At 39.5% G+C, this 21,010-nt stretch overlaps 3 protein-coding genes across 6 annotated transcripts; all 3 read left to right on the plus strand.

Annotated features, from left to right (window-relative positions):
* The first annotated feature begins 575 nt into the window (after positions 1–575).
* si:zfos-1056e6.1 (uncharacterized protein LOC107988029 homolog) lies at positions 576–4,598 on the plus strand. 4 transcript variants are annotated; one of them, XM_051077386.1, is made up of 9 exons: positions 590–839; positions 1,694–1,761; positions 1,907–1,954; positions 2,110–2,174; positions 2,291–2,328; positions 3,053–3,132; positions 3,410–3,535; positions 3,729–3,779; positions 3,938–4,598. In XM_051077386.1, exons 2-9 carry the CDS (start codon positions 1,750–1,752, stop codon positions 3,989–3,991), a joined length of 474 nt encoding a protein of 157 aa, XP_050933343.1. In that variant the 5' UTR covers positions 590–839; positions 1,694–1,749; the 3' UTR covers positions 3,992–4,598. The 4 variants fall into 4 exon arrangements, with proteins under 4 accessions (XP_050933339.1, XP_050933343.1, XP_050933338.1 ...); XM_051077381.1 differs by having other exon boundaries at positions 592–825; XM_051077384.1 differs by having other exon boundaries at positions 612–825; positions 3,473–3,535.
* Positions 4,599–5,307: 709 nt separating this feature from the next.
* Positions 5,308–10,244, plus strand: ddias (DNA damage-induced apoptosis suppressor). The gene is made up of 5 exons (XM_018667007.2): positions 5,308–5,724; positions 6,043–6,204; positions 6,308–6,416; positions 7,229–7,539; positions 7,648–10,244. The coding sequence occupies exons 1-5, from the start codon at positions 5,603–5,605 to the stop codon at positions 9,425–9,427; spliced, it is 2,484 nt and encodes an 827-aa protein (XP_018522523.1). The 5' UTR covers positions 5,308–5,602; the 3' UTR covers positions 9,428–10,244.
* Positions 10,245–10,376: 132 nt separating this feature from the next.
* LOC108877044 (uncharacterized) lies at positions 10,377–19,669 on the plus strand. The gene is made up of 3 exons (XM_018666972.2): positions 10,377–14,969; positions 15,334–15,473; positions 15,628–19,669. The coding sequence occupies exons 1-3, from the start codon at positions 14,964–14,966 to the stop codon at positions 18,452–18,454; spliced, it is 2,973 nt and encodes a 990-aa protein (XP_018522488.1). The 5' UTR covers positions 10,377–14,963; the 3' UTR covers positions 18,455–19,669.
* The last annotated feature ends 1,341 nt before the right edge of the window (positions 19,670–21,010 follow it).

Genomic DNA, 21,010 nt, shown 5'->3' on the forward strand with positions numbered 1-21,010 from the left:
AAAAACAGAAGAAAAGAAAGTTATGCTACTGACCTCAGTATTACCAGTTCCGGTTGTGCAAGCTGAAGTACCCATAATGTTTAGCCTGATTTAAAAAAAAAAAAAAAGACAAAAAAGTTTTATATGAATAAAAAGAGTGTTATAATTGAGTTATATGTATATAAAATCTCTTTTTTTTCATTTGGAAAGTATTGAAATTTTAAGGGGACACACTACATACATCAATAAGAACTAATTGTCGAAAAGATATAAGCTCACAGAATAAAACAAACAAAAAGAATACATGAGCTATAGGTGAATGTAACGGTTAGGAACACAAATAAAAAGAGATCCAAACAAAACGAGGAGTTCTTGTGAAGGAGTTTAGTTTCACTCCACTGGATTTCTCTCAGGATGTGACATGCACCAGGCTGCATGCACTGACACATCACTCTGCTTTCATGGGAATGTCAGTGTGTGTGTGTGTGTGTGTGTGTGTTTCCCCAGTAAACACAGAATTTTCCTTTGACTGATTTAAGATTTAGGGTGATCGCATTTTATTTTGACAACTTGTTTTTCTGTCTCTATCCAGACTGCAGAGTAGTGACTAGAACTACTTTTATTCGTTTTATTATAAATTGTGCAGTTAATACTGTATTTCCCGCAGAACTGTGGTGGGTACATTATTTATAAGGCCTTATTTTGAAAGTCCCTGACCGGATGTAGCGGGTACCCTCGTGTCTGACCACCCCTGCTGTGCAGAGATTAAAATGTCTAACGCCAGTTTTGATAAATCATCACGGGTATCAAAGGTCTGGATCGCTTTGAGGCGGCTTGACAAAAACGGTTCGTATATTTCTGTAAGTTTGATTTTATTTTTGGTTTTGTTTTTTTTCTTTTGACGATATGTGATGTATTATTTTGCAGCCGCTGATTTACTCGGTCTGTGAGGCTGTGTCTATGGCAACCAACCTTTTTAACCCATTGAAGACTAAATGGAGATTATGTTCTCATGTTTTTCCTCAGACCGTGATATAAATCCATCTTACACACGTTATTCAGAACTATGCGTGAAGTTTTTGCTTTTATTACAGGAAATGAAGCTCTTATCTATGAATGGTTTAAGAGGATAGCAACAGCTGCATTTGACTGTTGAGTGTTATTAGTTTATAATTAGAGCTCTCAATCAGCGCCCACATCTCATTTTGTAACGTGATTCGAAGATTGATGCAAATGTGAAGGGTTTGATAAAGGATATTTTTATAATAATTAATCAAATCTGTAGATGTAGATATTGAATAATAATTTGTGTTTTGTATAGTGTTTAAAGAAAAAGTTGAATGATCATACTGTATTTTTAAAATGACATCTACTCCTTCGCGCTCATTGAAAAATCCAGAATCAATCAATATGTAACATATATGCAAGTTTAATACTACACAAAATGTCTCCTATTTAAGTGTAAAGTCCATTTTTAGTATAGGTGCACTGGAGGTTTCAAGTTTCAGCATTACACTTGTGTAAGTTTCATACTGGGTTGTGACAGGCCTCTAAAACTAGTTGTGAAATGGATTGTTGTGAAATGGTCTGAGGTCAAATTGTAAGTTGGAGATGTTAACCTGAGGACATGGACCCAATGGTTCAATAATGTCCTGAGTTATGAAGAATCAGTAGGGTGATGTATTAGTAGCACCTCATGTTGTATGTGTTGTAGATGACAGAGTGGTGGCTCTTAGAGAGGTGTCCATTCCTCCAGCAGCTGATGTCACCATGATCATACAGGTGTGTGTACTGTTGCTTGTATTTTTGTACCTGTACAGTGTGTGATTATTCAAAATGTATTGAATTTCAACAGTGACAGCGCTGATGTATAATAATACGTCTCCATCCATGTGTATTACATCTTTTATACTGTTTCTCTTCTCAGATTATCACCACTCCCTTTGGGCTGAACTCCTCTGATGTAATATTCAAGGTAATATGACTCCTTTGCCCTTGCACATACAGTATGTCTACAGAATACTGTTTCAAAGATAGAAAAATCTGTTTTTGGTTAGTTTGGTTAATATGTGGTTATACTTCTTCTGAACTCACTTGAGCTGGATAACTTCTACTTTCATCTGTGGGCAGATAAGAAACCACCGTGGCTGTCTGATCCCTCTGAACAACTCCATCCCTGCTAACAGTAAGCACATGTAAGGAGTTTTGACTGTAGACATTTAGTTTTATATTTCTGTATGTCTACTCAGAGAATACTCCATTCATTAAGCACTAATTGATGTTAACTGGTGACACATATCTTTCACCACAGGCCTTACGTGCTTGAGGTAGCCAAGATCTTTCAGCATGGTAAGAGTGGATTCAGCCTCTGATTTCTTTAACAGTGTGTTCTGGGCCTGTTCTTTGTACCTCTGCATTTCATAAGGACAAGAGATGGGAAACAACTAACCTTGCTCTGTCAAAAGAGAACAAAACCTGCCTAAAAGCATCTCTAAAACTTATTATTTAACACATCATGTTTGTTATTGAATTTGTTTGTTTTTGTTCAGTTCAAACAAAAAAAGGATATAAATTGGTAATTGAAAAGCTTTGGAGTTGCAGGCAGGTGGATTTTAATACATGTGGACAGAGCCAGGCTATAATAATATAATAATATCTTAAATTTATATAGCACCTTTCACAAGACCCAAGGACGCTTTACAAAGACAATGTCCACACAAAAATCAAACAAAAAAGACTAAGTGACAAAGGCCTGGGTGAATAAGTGACTTTTCAGAGCAGACTTAAAAGTAACCAAAGATGTAGCATGGCGAGAGAGTTCCAGAGGGTGGGGGCTGCCACACTGAAGGCTCTATCCCCAAAGGATCGCGTTTTGGTGCAGGGAAGGAGGTCCAAAAGGTACTGTGGAGCGAGGTTGTGGAGAAATGTCTACTAAACTGGATTACTGTGATATGTAATAGTACTCCCTTACTTGTGCCTGAATTGTACACCATTGAATAAATGAACACAAATTCATCCTGAAGAAAAGGTAAAATTTTGATATCTGTAATGGCTGTTATTTTTCTGTTCCCAGTGCATCCCAAGCCCAGAATCATCCCTATGACTGTGATTAACAAGAGCATGAAGACGAGGCTACAGACTATTGACAGAAGGGTATGACACAATAACCACATAGTGGTAATACAATAACTACTAGTGGTTTGGTGCTGGCACATTATGAATGGGTCACACTAAGTAATACATGCATTTATTAAGCATGCCCACAATACAGTCACTAATCGTGACTAAACTGTAATTCTCTTAAAACAAACAACCAAAATTCAGCTTTTTTAAAGTGTTAACACTGACAGCACACTCATGTCTCCATTTTTTATTGTCAATATATTAATTTTTGCTTTACCTATGTACTCTTTCTTCATGCCATTTTCAGTTTGTCTGGACCACAAAGCTCACTTGCCAGAATATGAATTTAGATTCCAGTGTTTTATTACAGATTCAGAGACTGGAGGATCTTCTGCCTCAGATCAAACTCAGGCGCAATGAAAAACTTGGTCAGGTAATTTAACTTTTCTTTAGGCCTTCTACAGTAATGGACACAGTGTTAAACATAGCACAGCCATGCTTATGAGTATATCCTTGTCCACTCTCCCACTGAAAATATGAATGACACAGTTTGTGTTATAATTAAACAGATACTTTACATAACATCTCTACATCCACTTTACCATGTCCTCTTTATCCTGTCTCAGGAGATTGAATGTCTCAACCAGAAGCTGAGGTTTCTTCAAAGGAGAATGCAGGTGAGACAGTCTGATCAAACATAACTAGCATGGGAAAATGCAGTTATGATTTTAAGTTACTTTATAGTTCAAGGATTATTATGTGCCATGTGTATCTGTTACCTTGCATTTTTGCCATTCTACAGAACTTACACATACATTGTGCTGCTCTGTTGTAGGTTGCAGATTCTCATAGCTGGAAGGGGGTGCTTACCAGAGCACCTCTGTGGTAAACCAACATCTACCCACATTTCCAGCTATTTTGGAAGACACAAGCCATCTTCTAGGACTAGGACTAGTTTAATAAATACAAACCTTGGGCTACTGGAAACATGAACATCACAAACTCACCTCTCTAACCTCCAGGGAACAATAACTTTACATGGAAACTGTCATTCCCAAACGCTGCATACCAATAATAAATTCAGATTTTCTGCTAAAAAAGGTTTATTTTCTTAGAACTATGTGTGCTGCTCTCACCTCTGCTGTCCTGAGTACTGTAGCCTTGGTTTTATTACAACTGCACATATGATATATATTTTATTATACTAGTTGTACACCTCAGAGACATTTTTCTTACAGAGTATTTTCAGTAGATTAACTGCTATTTTTGGCCTGTAAAGACAGAAATCTATTATATTTTCCTGTCTGAAAATGTAGTGAGAAATTCAGTGTTTTGTAGGTGTAACTGAGAGACAACATATTTGTGACATTTTTGTGTGGATTCCTACTAGAACATACTATGGCATGTATATGATTGATAAATGACCAGATGTAACCTGTGATCTAACCTCATGTTGTTTGTACCATGAAATTAATTAAATAAAGGAGAAAAACAGAGATGGTCTTTTCTTTTAATGATTTAATGATGATCTTTTAATTCCCATACTACATACTAAACTACATACACAAAGTCTGAGCAGATTTTGAGTGTGATAGATGTGAGAGTGTAATTTATGTGTAGAAATAATTTTAATGGTCAGTCAGTGTTGATACATGATGTTATTTAATTTCATTGTGGAGTAATATCAATTTAACCATGTCCCTGCACAATGGGTTCTGTCTAGAAATGAAAATAAGATGAACCCCATTATGGTTTTTTGTTTAAGTTCAGTGTTGGTCTGAAATCTCTCCCTCATTCACTTATTCACTACTCATTATTAGACATTTAGCTATTTCACACAGTCCTAAGTCATCATCATCATCATACTACTGTACTGAGTATTGCACTGTGAGATTTACAGCAAATGGACACTACTTTTTTGTTGCATGTTGGAAAATTCTCAGGGCATTATATAATGCAAAAAAAAGATCAGACAAAAGAAGATTGTCAGTGAAAAAAAATTACATGGTCTTATTCTGCGTCCATTTGATAATTGTTCAACTGTCTTGAAATACATGCTAATAAAATATTGTTTTTTCTTTTTTTTAAAGAGAGAATTTGCGTTTTTAAAACTTTCCTTATTTTTGTGCTGCCAATCCACTGGCCCATATCACATCCAGTAGGTGGCGGTAACGCACCTGCATGCTGACTCGTCAAACGCCAGTAAATAAAAACTAGAGAAGAAGGCGTAGCTTAGCCAATGAGCGACTGCAAACAGCTGAGGAAACATTACGAATTTATGTATTTACATTTCGTTATTTTCGTTAAATTTCGTTTTCTTACATTTTACATCTGGACCTGTCATGATTTGGTTCTGTCTCAATTAATAATTGATGGTACCAACGTTTCTGTTGTTATATCCAAGTTCATTTAGTTTCGTAAGAAGTTTCAGTTAGCCCGAGGTTAGCCTGCTAGCTGCAGCAAAGTGCCTGTTCCTCAGATGAAGCTCTTTGCGGACTAAATGTCTGTCAGACGGGCTCTGGTGGACTGTGCCGTGTTGTCTGTGCAAGACGCCTGTGTGTTTTATCCCTGCTGTAAAGGCTGTTTCTCGAGGATTGATGTTGAGCAGCAGGACTCGACGAGGTAAACACACAAACAAACAACCCGAAAGACTAATTTGTTTCATTTCTGAAGAGGAATCAGTGGGTCTGTATGAACCACTTTAATATCTTCTACTGTTTTTTAATGCCCTGTAAACTTGTCCCAATTAAGTGAAAATTAATACAGTACTTTATTATGTGTCTCTGCCAAGCTCCCCCTGAGGTAGCTGTGTAAAGACTGTATCTGAATGAGCTAAAATCTGAAAATGAATGAATTCCTTCATTGATGTATGTTGCAAAACCTTTACCTTCAATGAGAGAGATAGATAACATGACACACCTTCACCTGTTCCCACCACAGATGCAAATGCTTCAAGTGTGGATACAGGTGTCTGAGAGAACGGGTTGATTACAGATATCGTCTTTCACTGAGAGTGGCCCGGGACAGATGTATATTTGGAGTAACTGTATTTGGAACCTGTTTGAACCCATTCTTTGGCATTGATGCAAGTGGATTGCAGAGGTGAGCACATGAAATGAAAGCTCAACTTGTGATTAGAGTTTTCTAATTTTTGCCAGTTAAATGAGCGGCATTGAGCATTTTTATTGCGTTTGTAAATTTGTAGGTTGGTGGAGAACCTTGAGGGACCAGTTGGAGCATCAACCAGAGCCAAGCTGTTGGTGAAGGCTGTTGAGGACTGTTTCATTGGCAGACATTTTATCTTTGGTATAAAGGTATGATTGCATTTGGTATTGGATATATTAATAGCTTATGCCAGGCATATATCACTACTGATAATGGTTTTCACTAGGCTGAAATTGGATAGTGGATAGTTTTATAACATGTGTATAACAGTTTTTTTCCTTTAATTTCATATGTTATATCTTTGGTTTTACTAAGGGGTTAAAATATAATAGGCCATTTTAGTTTTAGTTGTTTATAGTCTCCAAGTGAACAGAGGTCTCATTGAAGGAGACCCACCTCTTTAAACATGATTTTGTGTTTGATGAAATCTCAAACTTTTTCCAGTTGCAAGCATATCTCTAAGTTGTAATACTATTATAATTACAGACAGAAGTTACTATTAGCTTAACCCATGTTTATGTCACTTGTGTAGCTGTGCCTCATTCTCAAACAGTGTGATCTCTTCCTCTAATGCTCTAAAAGAGTGTCTGGACCATCCTCTTGATGAAGCATTTTGTCTATAAAATGTCCAGGGTGATGTCTTTAGATGTCTTGTTTACCCTGACCAAATAGTCCAAAATCCCAAAGATATTCTGTTTATATCGTGTAAGACGAGACAAAGTGTCGGCAAATTCCCACATTTTAGAAGCACAAGCCTTTTGGAATTTGGAATTTTTGCTTGAAAATCTCTTAAACAATAAATAAGTAATTTAGTTGCCTCTTAACTTTCTGTCAGTCAACTTGTCAACTGATCATTTCAGCTCCAATTTATTTGAACAGCATGTCCAAAATGTGCAGTAAATTTCACTTGTTTTTATGCTGCTTGATCTGAACCATCCCTGGTCTTGTCTATGTCCTTAAGGTAACCGGAGCAGAGAGTGGGCTTTGCTTTGGAGAGCCTGCTGCGAATGGCTCCAGCAGTAAAGACACAGTCCAGTTCATCGCCAGTCAGATGATCCTCCCCAATGCTGCAGGCCTGAGAGGCTGCACAGTGGTCAGTTATTATCGGATCCTTCTTCAGAGAGCTGCTGAGTATGAGCAGGGCTCCACCGATCCCAGCAAATCCTCCAGACCCCCAGAAACCCTGCTGCTGATTCCTCATTGTTCTTCAGGCAGCAGCTTCAGTAATGCCACATTTTCTGCCTCAGGTCTTCTTTCCCAGTCACCACAAAGGTAATGCAATTAATTAGGGCAGTTTTATTTTTATATTTTAACTTTATATTTCACATCTGCTTTTTCATTTTTTTCTTAATTCAGTCACTTTTTTTCTTTTCATCCCAGATCACAGCACCAAGGTAGCAACCTTACTCCAACCCCTCCCTGGCAACAGTCACTAGGACTGATAACGTCATCAGCGGAGCAGGAGGAAGACTGCAGTACCCAGGACAGTGGAGGTGAGAACAGCCAGCAGACAGACAACAACAAAACACCACACAATGTACCGAGAGGCTGCCTAGGGAACCATAAAGCCACCATGGACAGTACTCTGTCACCTCTTCTTTCTTTCAAGTGCAATTCCTATAATAGTCCATCATTTGCAAAATACCCACACACATCTTTTGAGAAAGCTGTCAGAAACACCCCCATCTTGGACACTTGGTTCAGTCCCTCCCAGCCTCGTCACAAAAATGATTTACCAGTCAGCTATAAGGCCAAGGAGTGTCCTACCAGACGACTCACCAAAACACTTTTGTCGAGCTCCTTGGCTTGGGAGGATTTGCCTTTCTCTGAGAGTCTTACCGCGTTTTTATGTGAGGAAAACAAAGATTCTGACATTGTTAGTAAAACTGAGCCACATGTAAAGGTGCAAAATCAGGAAACGGTGAGGAACAACCTGGAAGCCAGATCACAAGACAAATCAATTCAATCAACTTCAGTTTGTCAAAGTGACACAGAGTTAACAGAGAGCCACTCATGGATGTTACTGGACATCACTAATACACCACCACCAAACTGTGGAGGTGATAGACATGATTTATCTGACTCTGTTGGCTGTGTAAACAAGGGTCGAACCAGAAGCATTTCTTCCCATCAGGAGGATGATGAAGCTAGTTCACTGTCTTTTGAAGACAAAGAAGAAGAGCAGCTTGAAGGGGATACCTACAATTGTTCAGCTGACCTATTCAGCAGCTCGTTTATCATCGATTCAAACACAAAGAACACTCATGCAGAAACTGTCAGGATGACCACAGAGGCTTGCCCGCTGATTTCCAATCTGGAAATACAGTACCTGAGGAGTGAAAAACCCAGTATCCCACATTCAACACCAGACAAACAGAAACTGGAAAGTAATAAATGCATCAACAGAGACAGTTTAATTCCACCAGACACACAAGATCTTGACTTCATCCCTCCTGCTCAGTCCACCCCAATTATAAAAGTAGCAGATGTATCAGAGTCTCCTGCTCCCTTGTACTCCTCCTCACAACCAGACACTCAAGATGTTTGTGCTTTTTACAGTGATCTGCCTGAATTGGACAGTAAAATGCCAGCCAAAATCACGTCTTCTCTTTGTATAATGAACACTGTCAGTGCTACCAGGCTGCCTCAGTGTGGCAGAGGGTCTACAAAAGAAAACTTACCATGGAGCATGACATCCAGCAGTCACAACCACCGATTTACACCAAAAAGGAGGTTCTGGAAACCAAACAAGCATAAAATCCATCAGTTGGCTGAGCAGCACCTGAGAGCCCAGAGAGGGGCTCTGATCCTGGGGTCAACAGTGAGCATCAACCAGAAATGTGACTCAAGTGTTTGTGATGTCACTGTGTGTGATTATGAGGACAGTGCAGTAGTTGTTCCTCCTACTCCTGCTGCTAAAACACGATTGAGTGCTAAGCTCAGAAGACAAAGGCAGACTGATAACAGCAGAAGTAATTTTGATTCTACTTGGGAAACGCAGCAGGAAGATGGAGTTAATTGCAAGAGAAATCTGTTGGATCATCATCCATCACTGCTCACATCATCAAAGAGAGGTCTGGATGGCTCTGATGGTTACCTCCCTGATGATGAGAACCAGGCATGTGATTGGTCTAGAGATCTGTTCTCCGACTCAGCCTAAGAGGTTTACTGGCAGATGGACTTAACAAATTGATCCAATAATTCAAAGATTGTTTAATATATTTCTGGCTGGCAAACCAAGGTGATGATAGACCTACATATGTTTTGAAAGAGTAGCACTGCTGCTGGTACTCCAATTCAGAACGATCTAAGACGATGTCACATATATTAAACACTAAGGATAGGAGAGAAGCTGTTGAAAGGTGGGCCAAGTAAGAAGACATCTTACTTGCCCCACCCTCTGCTACACAGCACTTTATCTCTAAACATCTTTTGATGTTTAGAGATAAAACATTGCTAAAAAGTTCAGAAAATCAAGCACAAGGCCATGCAATAACCATTGACAAACATTTACAGTAGATGTCAGTGCCCGGTCTTGTGGAAGACCTTCCCAGAACACTGAATGCTCTTACAGGAGCAAAGGTGATGCAACTCCTTAATAATACCTACATGGCTGTGGAATGAGATATTCAACAATCAGTACGGTTTTAATGTTTGGATGTCCACATGCTTTTAGAGAGTTATTTTAAAAGGAAGAATCTCCTGCACATGGTTCACTTTTAAACAAGTAAGGCTTTTACTGGAAATGTTTCAGTAAGTAAAACCTTCATTTGGACCACATTGTGCCCATGGCACATTAGTAACTCTGTTCTGTTTGCTGATGCACCCAAATAGCTGGCATCATTGACTCATAACCTTGTGTGTTCTCAGTTGAATGTCATTAAATTGACAGCAAATGATGGATATGTGATAAATTTAATGTTGCTGCCACTATACCAAAGGGCCACTGGAATTTAAATTAAAATTCTTGAGTCAGACGTTCTTTCTTAATGGTCTCTCTCTTTTTTTTCTTTTTTTTTTTTTTACAGCATTATAACCTTTTTGATAACAGGGAATATGATGGAATATAATATTGATCAAAGGCCTCCAGCTGGAATTGAACCAGGGACATTGTAATTACAGTATACAGTATGGATCATATCTCCAAGGCCAACAGGACACTGTTAGTCTTGAATGCTCTCCAATATAATTTGACTCTCTACTCCCTGGTACTTCTGTTGGCAGCAGAGTCATCCCATGTCAGAGTTTGTCTATGTAATGTTTGGGTCTCAAAACTAAGGCCTGAAAAATATTTTTGGTCAATTCCAATGTTTTTTTTTTTTAAACATTTTTTACAATTTTACAAATTTACAATTTTTACAGTCTTTTGCACACTGTGAAGACAAATGTATAAACACATCCAACCTTTTATGACAAAACACATTTATATTCTCCTACTGGAGCTTGAGAGGGCTATTTGGCCACTTATTCCTCCTTATACCATATATTTTTTCAAAATATTTCACTTATTTTCAATATCCAGGACCTTACCTGAGACAATTCCCTCTATTCCACTGAGCATACATCTGTATGTGTGCATGAAGAAAACACATTGGCATTACATTACATTTTATGCTATCACTACCCACGTACCATTTTTGTCCTATGAAAATGATCTGAGCGTGCATATAGGCTTTTAATGTTTTTGGTATACAGAAGACATATTTGTCTTCCTTTGTACAAAGTTTAGTGAGGCTAGGGACAGTACTGGTCAAGATATTAATTCTCAAACATGGTTTCCCAGGTAAGGCATTTTTAGGCTACAAAACTGAAATCATATCAAGGCCTGAAAAAATATTAAAACATAGGATTTGAACAGAAATATTTCATAGGCCCTGGTTTTGGGACCCATCTATGATACAGTATGGACAAGGTATGAACAAAATATGAGATCTGATGATGTGGAATGACCCTGCAGAGTCCTTAAGCTGACCTACTGTTGTGCTGCTACTGTGTATGTTTTTGCTGAGGTGTTAATGTAGGGATCAGTGTGTACAGTGCTGTGCCAAAGAGCTAAGAATAGCAGCACCACCAAATAACATGACTACAATGTTCTGGATGTGTGGATTAAAGAGAGACAGCTAGATGAAGATGATGTTACATGTGTAAAAATGGAACTGGGACAAGAAGTTAACAGCTGGAGCCATGTACTGTATGTGTTGCAGAGGCAGGGTTGGTATGTAGTCAGCTGGGTATGTGTTCCTGTAGGGATGCTGGAGCGTCTTTTTTTATTTGAAGTGCGATGTGTGTCTTTTTTTAGTACTGGAACGCAGACTACAGATCTTGGAGTAATCCTGAGGTATGCAGAAAACTATTTTGTCATGATATGGGTTAGGACCATTTACTGAGAGCCAGAAAGACACCTAAAATCAAATGGCGAAAAGCTCTTAGGACTTTCTTAGCCATACTGATGTAGCAACATGCCTCAAGGGATTGTAGTGTTGGTCAGTTGTCCTGTCCTTGGAATTATATACTACAGAACTATCAGTTCCTTTTATCAATACCAGCATGTTTTGTGACAGTTTTGCATTGTAAAACAATGATGTCAGACTCATGCGTCTGTGCAGCTGGAAATTTCCAAGAAGAAGGAGTAATGGTGGAGAGGAAGAAATGGTCCACATCGTGGCTTCATTTCACAAAGAAAAATGACCGTGGTGCTACTTGTAATGTCTGTAAAAAGCTTACCTCGTGTAAAGGTAGAAACATTTGCATGTTTCATCTGCTGAAACATGTCCACACAATATGAGCTTGTGGTACAGACAGCTGTCTTTGTGATGGTGATCTAGTTTCATTATCAAAACCAAAATTTCCATTTGTCCAATACTTTGATTCATCTGAGTTGTTAGCATGGCTGCAGACGTTTGTTTCTCTCTTGTTAACTTTGCCAAAAAACAGTCTTTCTGTGAATCTGTACGCCAGCCAGCTAGCTATGCTACAGCTGTGAAAGGCGCTCATTCCTGAAGTGATACAAGAAAAACTGCAAGGAACAAGATGCATTTGTGCAAAATAATCTAGATGCCTTTGTGGTAAATTGTTGCTGTGTTCCTGCCAGCAGACAGATTATCTTGAACCCACCTTGTGTGTGAAAAAAGATCTGTGCTGGACAGTAGTACAGAACGTTTGTTATGGGAGTACATCATAACTTAAGAGCCACCACTGGGACTGAAGTGTTCCTGTGGTGGCTGTTTTAGTGTTATGTCACACTGGCATGCAGCTGCCTGGTGCAGTGCAGTCGTTCTCATGTTTGGTGTGTGTGTGCGTGCCAGAAAATTTTGGCACAAGTTGCTTCAACAATAAAAATAGCAAATACGACCTCAAGTGTCAGTAAATATAACCTCAAGTGTCATCTCATGCATTATGGAATACAAAGTGCAGTCTTTTAATATCCTAATGGGATATTATATTATATCTCATTATTATTATGTCTTGAGAACTTCATTGTGTTTGCAACACCCTCTTTGGACTACAAATTTCAACTGATTCAGCAATCATGTCAGTTCTAAAATGGTGCGTTATTTACTATTCTCTTTAATAAATATCAGATTTTTAAATGAGGTTTGACACCATCATTTTCCTAAAACTGGCCCTGGGCCTACAGATATTTTATGAATACGGTCCCAGAACGTGATGTGTTTCCAAAAGTTGCAGCTGTGTTTTGTGTGTGTGTGTGTGTGTGTGTGTGTGTGTGCGCATGTGTACCAAGGGAGATCCTCTCTCTTATGCACGCATCTAGTACAGTACGTGAGCTATGTCACCAAGCACCCAGTGAATGGAAACACTCAAAGCCACTGTGTCCAGCATACGTGCAGTACTTTGTGTGAGTGTGTCATCATTGCTTAAACTATAACATAATTTCTTTCATTATTATTGTTATTATGTAGGGCACTGCATCTCAACTTAGTTTTGTGTTTTGTTCTTGGTGCTTTGCCTTTATTTGACAGTCACAGTGTAGATGCCAATAGGAAACATGGAGTATGGCTTGCAACAAAGGTCCCCCAGCTAGAACTGAATCAAATATTGCAATTACATGGTATGCGCCCTAAACATTACACAACATATTTTTGATATACATTTTTACGCCTTGGGTTTTTTGTTTTGTTTGTTGTCCATACATCGATACGTCTGTCTGACCATCCATCCAGTTCTCATGAATGTGATATCTCAGCACTCAGTGGGAAGTTTTTCAAGTTTGGCACAAATATTCACTTGGACTCAAGGATGGACTGATTAGAATTTGGTGGTCAAAGGTCAAGGTCAATCACAAAACATATTATTGGCCATAACTCAAGTATTCATATGCTAATTAAACTAAACACAGAAGTCTAATAGGATAAAATTATGAAGTGATGACATTTTACATCAAAACGGTCTGGCCATTATTTAACACCATAACTCAGGAACAGAAGGGGAAATTGTTGAGCACATTTCCTGCAGCTTGACTGGTTGGCGAAGGCATACAACCGCAAGGTAGTAATTCTAGTTTTTACATACTTTAAGCTGGCATCAAAGTTAGTTTGGCAATAAATTATTATTAACTTGAAGTTAGTGCCACAAGACTCATATTGAATGGTTTACAATGTGATGGTGTGTGTTGCAGTAGTATTTCCATTGCACAGTTGCCAGGGAGAATGTACTACTGCCCTGTGAACAGCTAGAGGGGTGGCTGTAACATTAGAGCCCTGTGGAGATGAAAAAGTGTGACAAGCACATGGTGTGGAAGGGTGGAGAAATGGCTTAGTATGGAGTTGTCAACAAAGCGTCAGCTGGGGGGCTGGATCTTGCTCCTGACACTGGAGATGCTTGCCTGTGTAGAATTAAAGCAGATAGAGACACATCACATATTTCTTCTTCAGTACATCCACAATGGCTTGTGTGTAACTGTAACAATGCAATGAAAGACTCTAGTGAAGATTTCAAGTTGACAAATTAAGCCAATTAATGATTTAATAAGAGACCCAGTTTGACATAGAACATGCACAGCACTTTCAACAGAGGGTTGAGGGGTTCACCCTAAAACTGCACAATTCAAGATCACTGCAAAAGTTTTCTGCCTAAAATGTCTTTGAGCAAGAGCCAGTATCTTTGCCATTTGTGATCTATTTTTTGTAACAGACCCTGATGATGACCTCTGACCTCCTTGCAGGAGCACGACAAAAGATGATGCTCCCCAGGAGAATTCAGTTGTTATTATTCTGAGTATGAGTGACAGACCCTATCCTGTGTTCATTTTTTTTCAGAATGGCAACTTTATTGCAATTATTTGTGTAACCAAATAAGTGCCTGCCCTGATACCATCTTCTCCTGATGTGTAGAAATTGTGGATCTATTTGCTACAGTTCTGTAGTTTTCTGTTGGTTCACTGTGGGCTGGTCTCAGTCCCCCTCCATAACAGGCCATGGAGACTCTGACGTTAGATGCCAACACTCCTTATAAGCACCTGTCCTTTCACGTCACGCTATGCCCCCAATATGAAAAGCGTGTGATTGTTTTCCGAATGAGACAGTGTGCGTAGATAGTACACTGGCACTATATAGCCCCCATGGACCTTCTTTTCTCCATTCAACTGTAAGCAAGTGTTGGTAGGACTCTGCGCTCAGGGAGCTTCTGACTGCATACCACGGGATAGTGGAGGTTTGTCGCACCTCTCCAATTATAACATGGAGGTAAGAGAGTATATATTTCTACCTGATTTACATGCTCAAGCAGTCTACTGTTACAAAGATAGTAAAGACTATTTCTCTTTTACTTTCACTGATATATTAAGATAAGTAACACCTCTTTATTAGGGTCAGGGCTTTTTATTTTTGATCTTTATAGTAGATGACTGCAAACATGTATTGACTATTATGTATATTAAGGGTTAGGGTTAGTTAGTTAGTTAGTTATAGAAAATTGGTAAGCCTTGCAAATTAAACACTTTGTAGAAGACTTCTTGTGCCTGTGTATTTGAGTTTTTCAGTGTCATTCTTCTGTTTAATCTTGTATCCTGAGCAGAAATAACTACTGACTGCACTCTGTACTCTTCAGGCATCATCTTGTGCCCAGGAAGTTATTAACCACACAGCATCACTGATGATGAGTCTGAACCTCCAAAGAGAACAAGCTCAGTTCTGTGACTGTGTGGTCAGACAGAGAGAGAGCCCAGGTCAGCTCTACCCTGCACACAGGTAAGCAACATAGAATGGTTTTATTATTGCAAATAGCCACTCCCACGTGCACATATTGAAGAAATAAAATCTTGCTTGTTGGTAGTTGTGTGTCTTGTATAATGTTCATGATTTTAAGGAGAATCGCATCTGTAATTGCACTTTGCTACCGCAGGTGTGTCCTGGCAGCTTCCAGTCCAGTGCTGGCATCTATCTTGTCCTCTACTGGTGCTCTGGTGGAACTGCAGGCACCGTGTTTGGCTGGCTCTGTGCTGGCACTTGTTTTGGACTACATTTATACAGGGACTTTGCCGTACGCTCGCACCCAGCAAGATTATTACAGTCTGCTCACTGCCGCCTGCTACCTGCAGATGGATGAACTGCATGAGGCTCTCAGGGCTTGGCAACAGACTGAGGCAAATGATGCAGATAAGACAAATGGATCCACTGGAACTGAGAATCAGCCATATAAAGATATTATCACTACCCATTGTATAACTGCAAATTCCTATAGTAAGTATCTACCTTTAATGTGCAGTATTGATGCATTTCGAAGATGTGATGAAACAGACACTTGCAGTGTGCAAAGTACTGCAAGTTCACCAGAGAGAGAGGATCATCAATATTCAGCCAATGTAGAAACAAATGATGAAGCTCAGATGCACTCATCCAGTTCCGATTCTTGTATTAAAGGCAGAGAAACAGATGGATGTGGAGCTAGCAGTGTAAATGGTGCAAACGGCTATTGTGGAAAGGATGTAAGCACTTTAAGCAATGACAGCACCCACTGTAGTATATCTGAGCACTGCACAGAAACTGGTGTAAATACAGGCAACTGCAAACAAGTAACTTATCTGACAGGTCAGGATTTTATTCAAAATATCCCCTGCACTGCTGAAGGGCATGGAATGTCTAGAGCAGACAAAGAGGTGCAGATGGATCAGTTTCACTCAGCTGGCACCGTAAAACCAGAGACTTGGCAGAAGAGCACAGAAGAGGAGCTAGCGAGGACAGTCGGGAACAGGAGGAACTCCTCATCCTGTTCCTCATCACCACATCCATGCTCTGGGGCAGTGCCCGTCATCCGTCACAGTAATGGAGCGGCTATGCTCCAGCTGGCAGAAGTGTCTCCAGTGCATCCTTACCATCCAGTATCCCAGGCCACAGACAATTTCAATAGGGCCCCTGTCTCACGATCAGAAAGCACAGACAATGACAGCAATCACTACAAGGTACAGAATCTGCATTACAAACACAAAAAAGACCACACTGGAACACAGGGCCAGGATTACCAGAATAGTTCAGATCAATGTGCAATACTGGATTTATGTTACAAATCTAGTACAGATCAGTCTGACATGCTAGAGGATCACAACAGCAGCAATTCAGATTATTTTAGTAAACAGAATAATGGACACATGGACAATGGATTATCCCACATTACGGATCATAATGATCACCATGCTCATTGTGATTCATTTCAGAGTAAGACTCACACAAAACATCATAGAGGTGATTCACTACCACAGAATAAGGTTTGCAACAATTTGATCAGGGCATTGAAGTATAAAACTGAGTTCAGTTTTGATGATATGCCCTCTAAACATCAGCGACTGAACTTGTCTGACTGCCATGATGTTTCAAAATCAGCTGCAGCAGAGGAGCTCTCACAACATCAGAGAGCTGTAGTTCCAATTCCTCTGGAGGACTTGGACACAGGAAGTGACTCTCACTGTGAAGATTTATGTCATGAGGGAGATACCAAAGAGGAACACAGTTACTCCGGTGGGTGTCCAGCAGAAATGAATAGGCAGGACTTCCACTCTGAGCCCTTTGGACCTAAGACAGATTGGTCCCCAAAACTGCATAGAGCGGAGAAAAACACACGAGACACTACCTTAAGTCGGCATGAACATGAACATGAACATGACAACAGAGACATGGCTATGGAAAACAAAAGACACATTGCTGATGTTGGGCTGCCTGTCTATCCTACACCAGAATCAAGTTTGGATAATGCCCCCTTCACCTTTGAACGACGCACCTCTCTGGAACTTGAAAAGATGTCAGACACTAAAATCACAGAACCACAGTCTGTGAACAACATCACGTCTGAACCCAATGTGGGGCAGTCATACCATGGACATCTTCATTATCACTGTCTACCACAGGAGGATGCACATGTATTGCATGGAGACTCCCACCCTAGCCAACCTGATTATTCAGACCAGTCCAGTGATGAGGAGGAGGCTGGGACCTTTGCCAGTCCAGGTTGCACTTCTCTGAGGCAGCACTTTGTCACAGGGACAACAGACCACATTCTCCTACTTGATATTAGCGCCAAACCTGCTGAGTTGCTTGTGTCCTACAAAAACAGATGTGACAGAGAAGAGAAAGGCTTCACATTGTGCAAAAATTACACATTTGAGACTGGAATCAGGAATAATGACAAACAGCTAAGGAATGAGGCAACATCTGCAGCCGGGGCTGAGAGTTTTGATGAGACTAAATCTTGGGTTGGAGAGACAAACCTTGAAGAAAGTAAATCTATTGTTAAAGACCAAAGCATGCCAGGAACTGACAACATACATAAATCTGGGGTTGTGGAGGAGGTTTCCAACCCTAAAGAGGGTGAGAATCAAAAGAGTACCTTGACAGTCTGTTCAGTTCCTAGTGTGCCAGACTCTGTACAAGCCTCCATGTCATCTACCTTGTCTGTCTTCATACCCTCTACCCTTTCAGCCAGCGTGCCAACAAATATATCAGCTCATCTGTCAACTCCTCTCCACCACCCTTTCCAGTGTTCTCTGTGTGACCGTTCCTTCAGCCAGCGAGGCTCTCTGAATAGACATGTGCGGAGCCACCTTGGCGTGCGGCCCTTCCCCTGCCCCCGCTGCCCCATGACCTTTTCACGTCAGTACCGTGTCACCGAGCACATGCGTGTTCACCAGCGATGCACCATTGGTAACGACTTCCACAAGCCGCCTGCCTCCTCAGTTTGAGACAACGAGGAAACATCACAAACGTGAAATCTGTTGTTCTGTCACTGAAGGACGGAATTCAAATATTTTGGTTTGTTTTCAATAGTTCTCGGATATAAGAACTTTACTCCTTTTGTCTTCTACTACACTGAAAATGGAGGAGAACAAGGGCATTTTTGAGCACAATTTCTGAGACTAATTTCAGAATTCATGGGTATCTGGAGGCCAATAATGGGAGTTGATCCTGAAAATACAGCAGTGGAATATTTCATATGCCAATGGGGTCAATCATAGCGATGACCCCACAGAAGATTGTTCCCCGACTCTTTTACAGTCCACAGCTTTACAAAGTTAGCAACTAGGTGCTAAACATGGTGCAGCGCTTAGCAGCAAAAGAGCCATTTAATATGCTTAAAGTGGCTATAGTGAATATTTTTAGAATATGTAATAACAATGTATCAAATTACTATGTAAAAAAACGTGACAAAGTAAAATGGGTTGCTCCATCTGCAGCTTTACAGAGCTTTATGGTGAATTTCATTGTTTAGGAGGCCAGGCCCACAACTGTTTTGGTTCACTCCAACCACACTTATAGCTCTAAAGACCCACTGTACACTACCTGCTCGGCTCTAAAGACACAGTTATTAGCTTCTGAACAAAGAGGAGCATGAAGCAATGCTGTTTCTACCTACATTAGCATGTTAACAGAATGTTGGTGACTAGTTCGTTGGCAGATTTACACTGACTCCATTCCATTAAGTGCTAAAGAGCACCTGCATCCAGTAGGCTCTACAATGTAATTAATCATGAGGACAGTCTATAGATTGTGTTGTCACTGGCAGCTGACTATTGCAAATCCTTAACCAGAGCTTTTCACATTTCAGAACTACAACAAAGATGATATTACTGACAGACCAGGTAATGTGAACACTGTTTTGTCCTGAGGTGTTGAATTTTGAAGGTACTGGCATTGTCATGGTGCTGTTTCACCACAGTGCACAATACAAATGATATAAATAACACTTTAAAGAATTATGCATCAGATTGCTTACTCCTGTCTCGCTCTTGAGTTTACACAGTTCATCTTAAACAGTTATAAGGATTTTGTTGCCTTTCACAGATCATTAATGTGACTCATATTCTCTGTTTAGACTGTGTAGTATGTCAAACTGTACATGTAAGTGCTGTTAATGGCAAATGTAATTGTCAAATAATAAAAACAATTCTCATTCCTTATTTATGCATGTCATTGTTTTCCTTTGTTTATGGGATTCTATATAGTGTGTTATCTATAGCAGATTCAAACTTAAAGATGAGTTATACTTGCTCTTTTTGTAATATTAATATTAAAATATTTAAAAAATATATATATATAATTTTCAGAAACTTTTCCTTCTACCCACCCTTTTGTACACATTTTAAGACAAACATACTCTAAGTTGTAGCCTTTTCTCCATTTCTTTCAGTAAATACATCCAAAGTCAAGTTTTTCAAACTTAGGCACTTGCACAGGATGGGTATACATGTCAGGATTTGAATAACATTGCACTCCCTGTTCTTTCTGTTTACAGAGAAATTTATTAGTGATATGTCTCACATGCTGTCCTCTGGAGGGGGTACAGTGCATCGAGTGTCACAGTGTTTGTACTTAATGGAGTTGCTGCTGAAACATGAGCTGACATGGTATAAAAAATAAAACTCAAGGGCAGCCATGAAGTTCTATGCATGTTCTATCAAAAGACTGTACCTTGTCTATGCCAAACTTTCTGTAAGGGACATGAAGGATCACATTGCTCTGTGTTTGACACTTCAGGTACTAAAACATAGAGAACAGTTCACCAAGGCTGACATGTTTATGGCTGGAGTTGTTGACATTACATTCTCACATTTTCATGTTCAGATGTTCTCACAATATTGTTTGAATAAAAAAGGCTTTCTCTTTCTACTCATTAAATGTTGCAGAATCAACATGGCTACATGTTTCTGTCTGGTAATAATGCAGTTTAAGATATTGGCAAACCATTAATACTTTCTAATGAGTTTTCATATTTTAAACCAAAAGCACAAGTTTGTAACTCTTCAGGGATTACAAACTTTACTTAGTTATTAATGGCTAAAAATTTAGATTTATAGCTATTTAACATACATTGTAATATACATCTCTGGCATGCTTCAACACCTAGTCAACCACTAGCCTGATAATAGTAACTGTTGTAAACAAATTGAAACGTTGAAAAACTCAGAGGTTGGGAGGCAAGCCGGTCAACAGTTCTCTGGAGCGGTCTAAGACAAAGTAAGAAATGTCATTCTGGCTGAGGATAAACACTAGCCAAAGGGAAAGTTTTCTTATTATTGGCTTGTAACTGATCTATCCAGCATGACTTATAATGCATATATAAAGCCATTAGTGACAACTTTTACAAAATCATTATTTACAGAGGTTGCCTAATTAAAGTCTGGTGCAATAAATCTCTGACAAGAGCACAGGTACCCCTATCCCAAGCCTGCCCTTGTCTGGTTACTTGATTACTTTTCACCCAGACCTTTGTCCTGTGGTGTAGTAGTACAAACATAATG

Source organism: Lates calcarifer, linkage group LG2 (genome assembly GCF_001640805.2).
Source record: "Lates calcarifer isolate ASB-BC8 linkage group LG2, TLL_Latcal_v3, whole genome shotgun sequence".
Lineage (NCBI taxonomy): Eukaryota > Metazoa > Chordata > Actinopteri > Centropomidae > Lates > Lates calcarifer.

What these genes read in the sequence shown, in the direction of transcription:
- si:zfos-1056e6.1 (XM_051077381.1), top strand. Translation starts at nt 750, where the DNA reads ATGTCTAACGCCAGTTTTGATAAATCATCACGGGTATCAAAGGTCTGG. An exon ending in ATGTCACCATGATCATACAG is followed by an intron (nt 1,762 to 1,906) that starts GTGTGTGTACTG and finishes TTCTCTTCTCAG; the next exon opens with ATTATCACCACTCCCTTTGG. An exon ending in TTCTTCAAAGGAGAATGCAG is followed by an intron (nt 3,780 to 3,937) that starts GTGAGACAGTCT and finishes GCTCTGTTGTAG; the next exon opens with GTTGCAGATTCTCATAGCTG.
- ddias (XM_018667007.2), top strand. Translation starts at nt 5,603, where the DNA reads ATGTCTGTCAGACGGGCTCTGGTGGACTGTGCCGTGTTGTCTGTGCAA. An exon ending in GAGCAGCAGGACTCGACGAG is followed by an intron (nt 5,725 to 6,042) that starts GTAAACACACAA and finishes TTCCCACCACAG; the next exon opens with ATGCAAATGCTTCAAGTGTG. An exon ending in ATTTTATCTTTGGTATAAAG is followed by an intron (nt 6,417 to 7,228) that starts GTATGATTGCAT and finishes TATGTCCTTAAG; the next exon opens with GTAACCGGAGCAGAGAGTGG.
- LOC108877044 (XM_018666972.2), top strand. An exon ending in CAGCTCTACCCTGCACACAG is followed by an intron (nt 15,474 to 15,627) that starts GTAAGCAACATA and finishes TTGCTACCGCAG; the next exon opens with GTGTGTCCTGGCAGCTTCCA.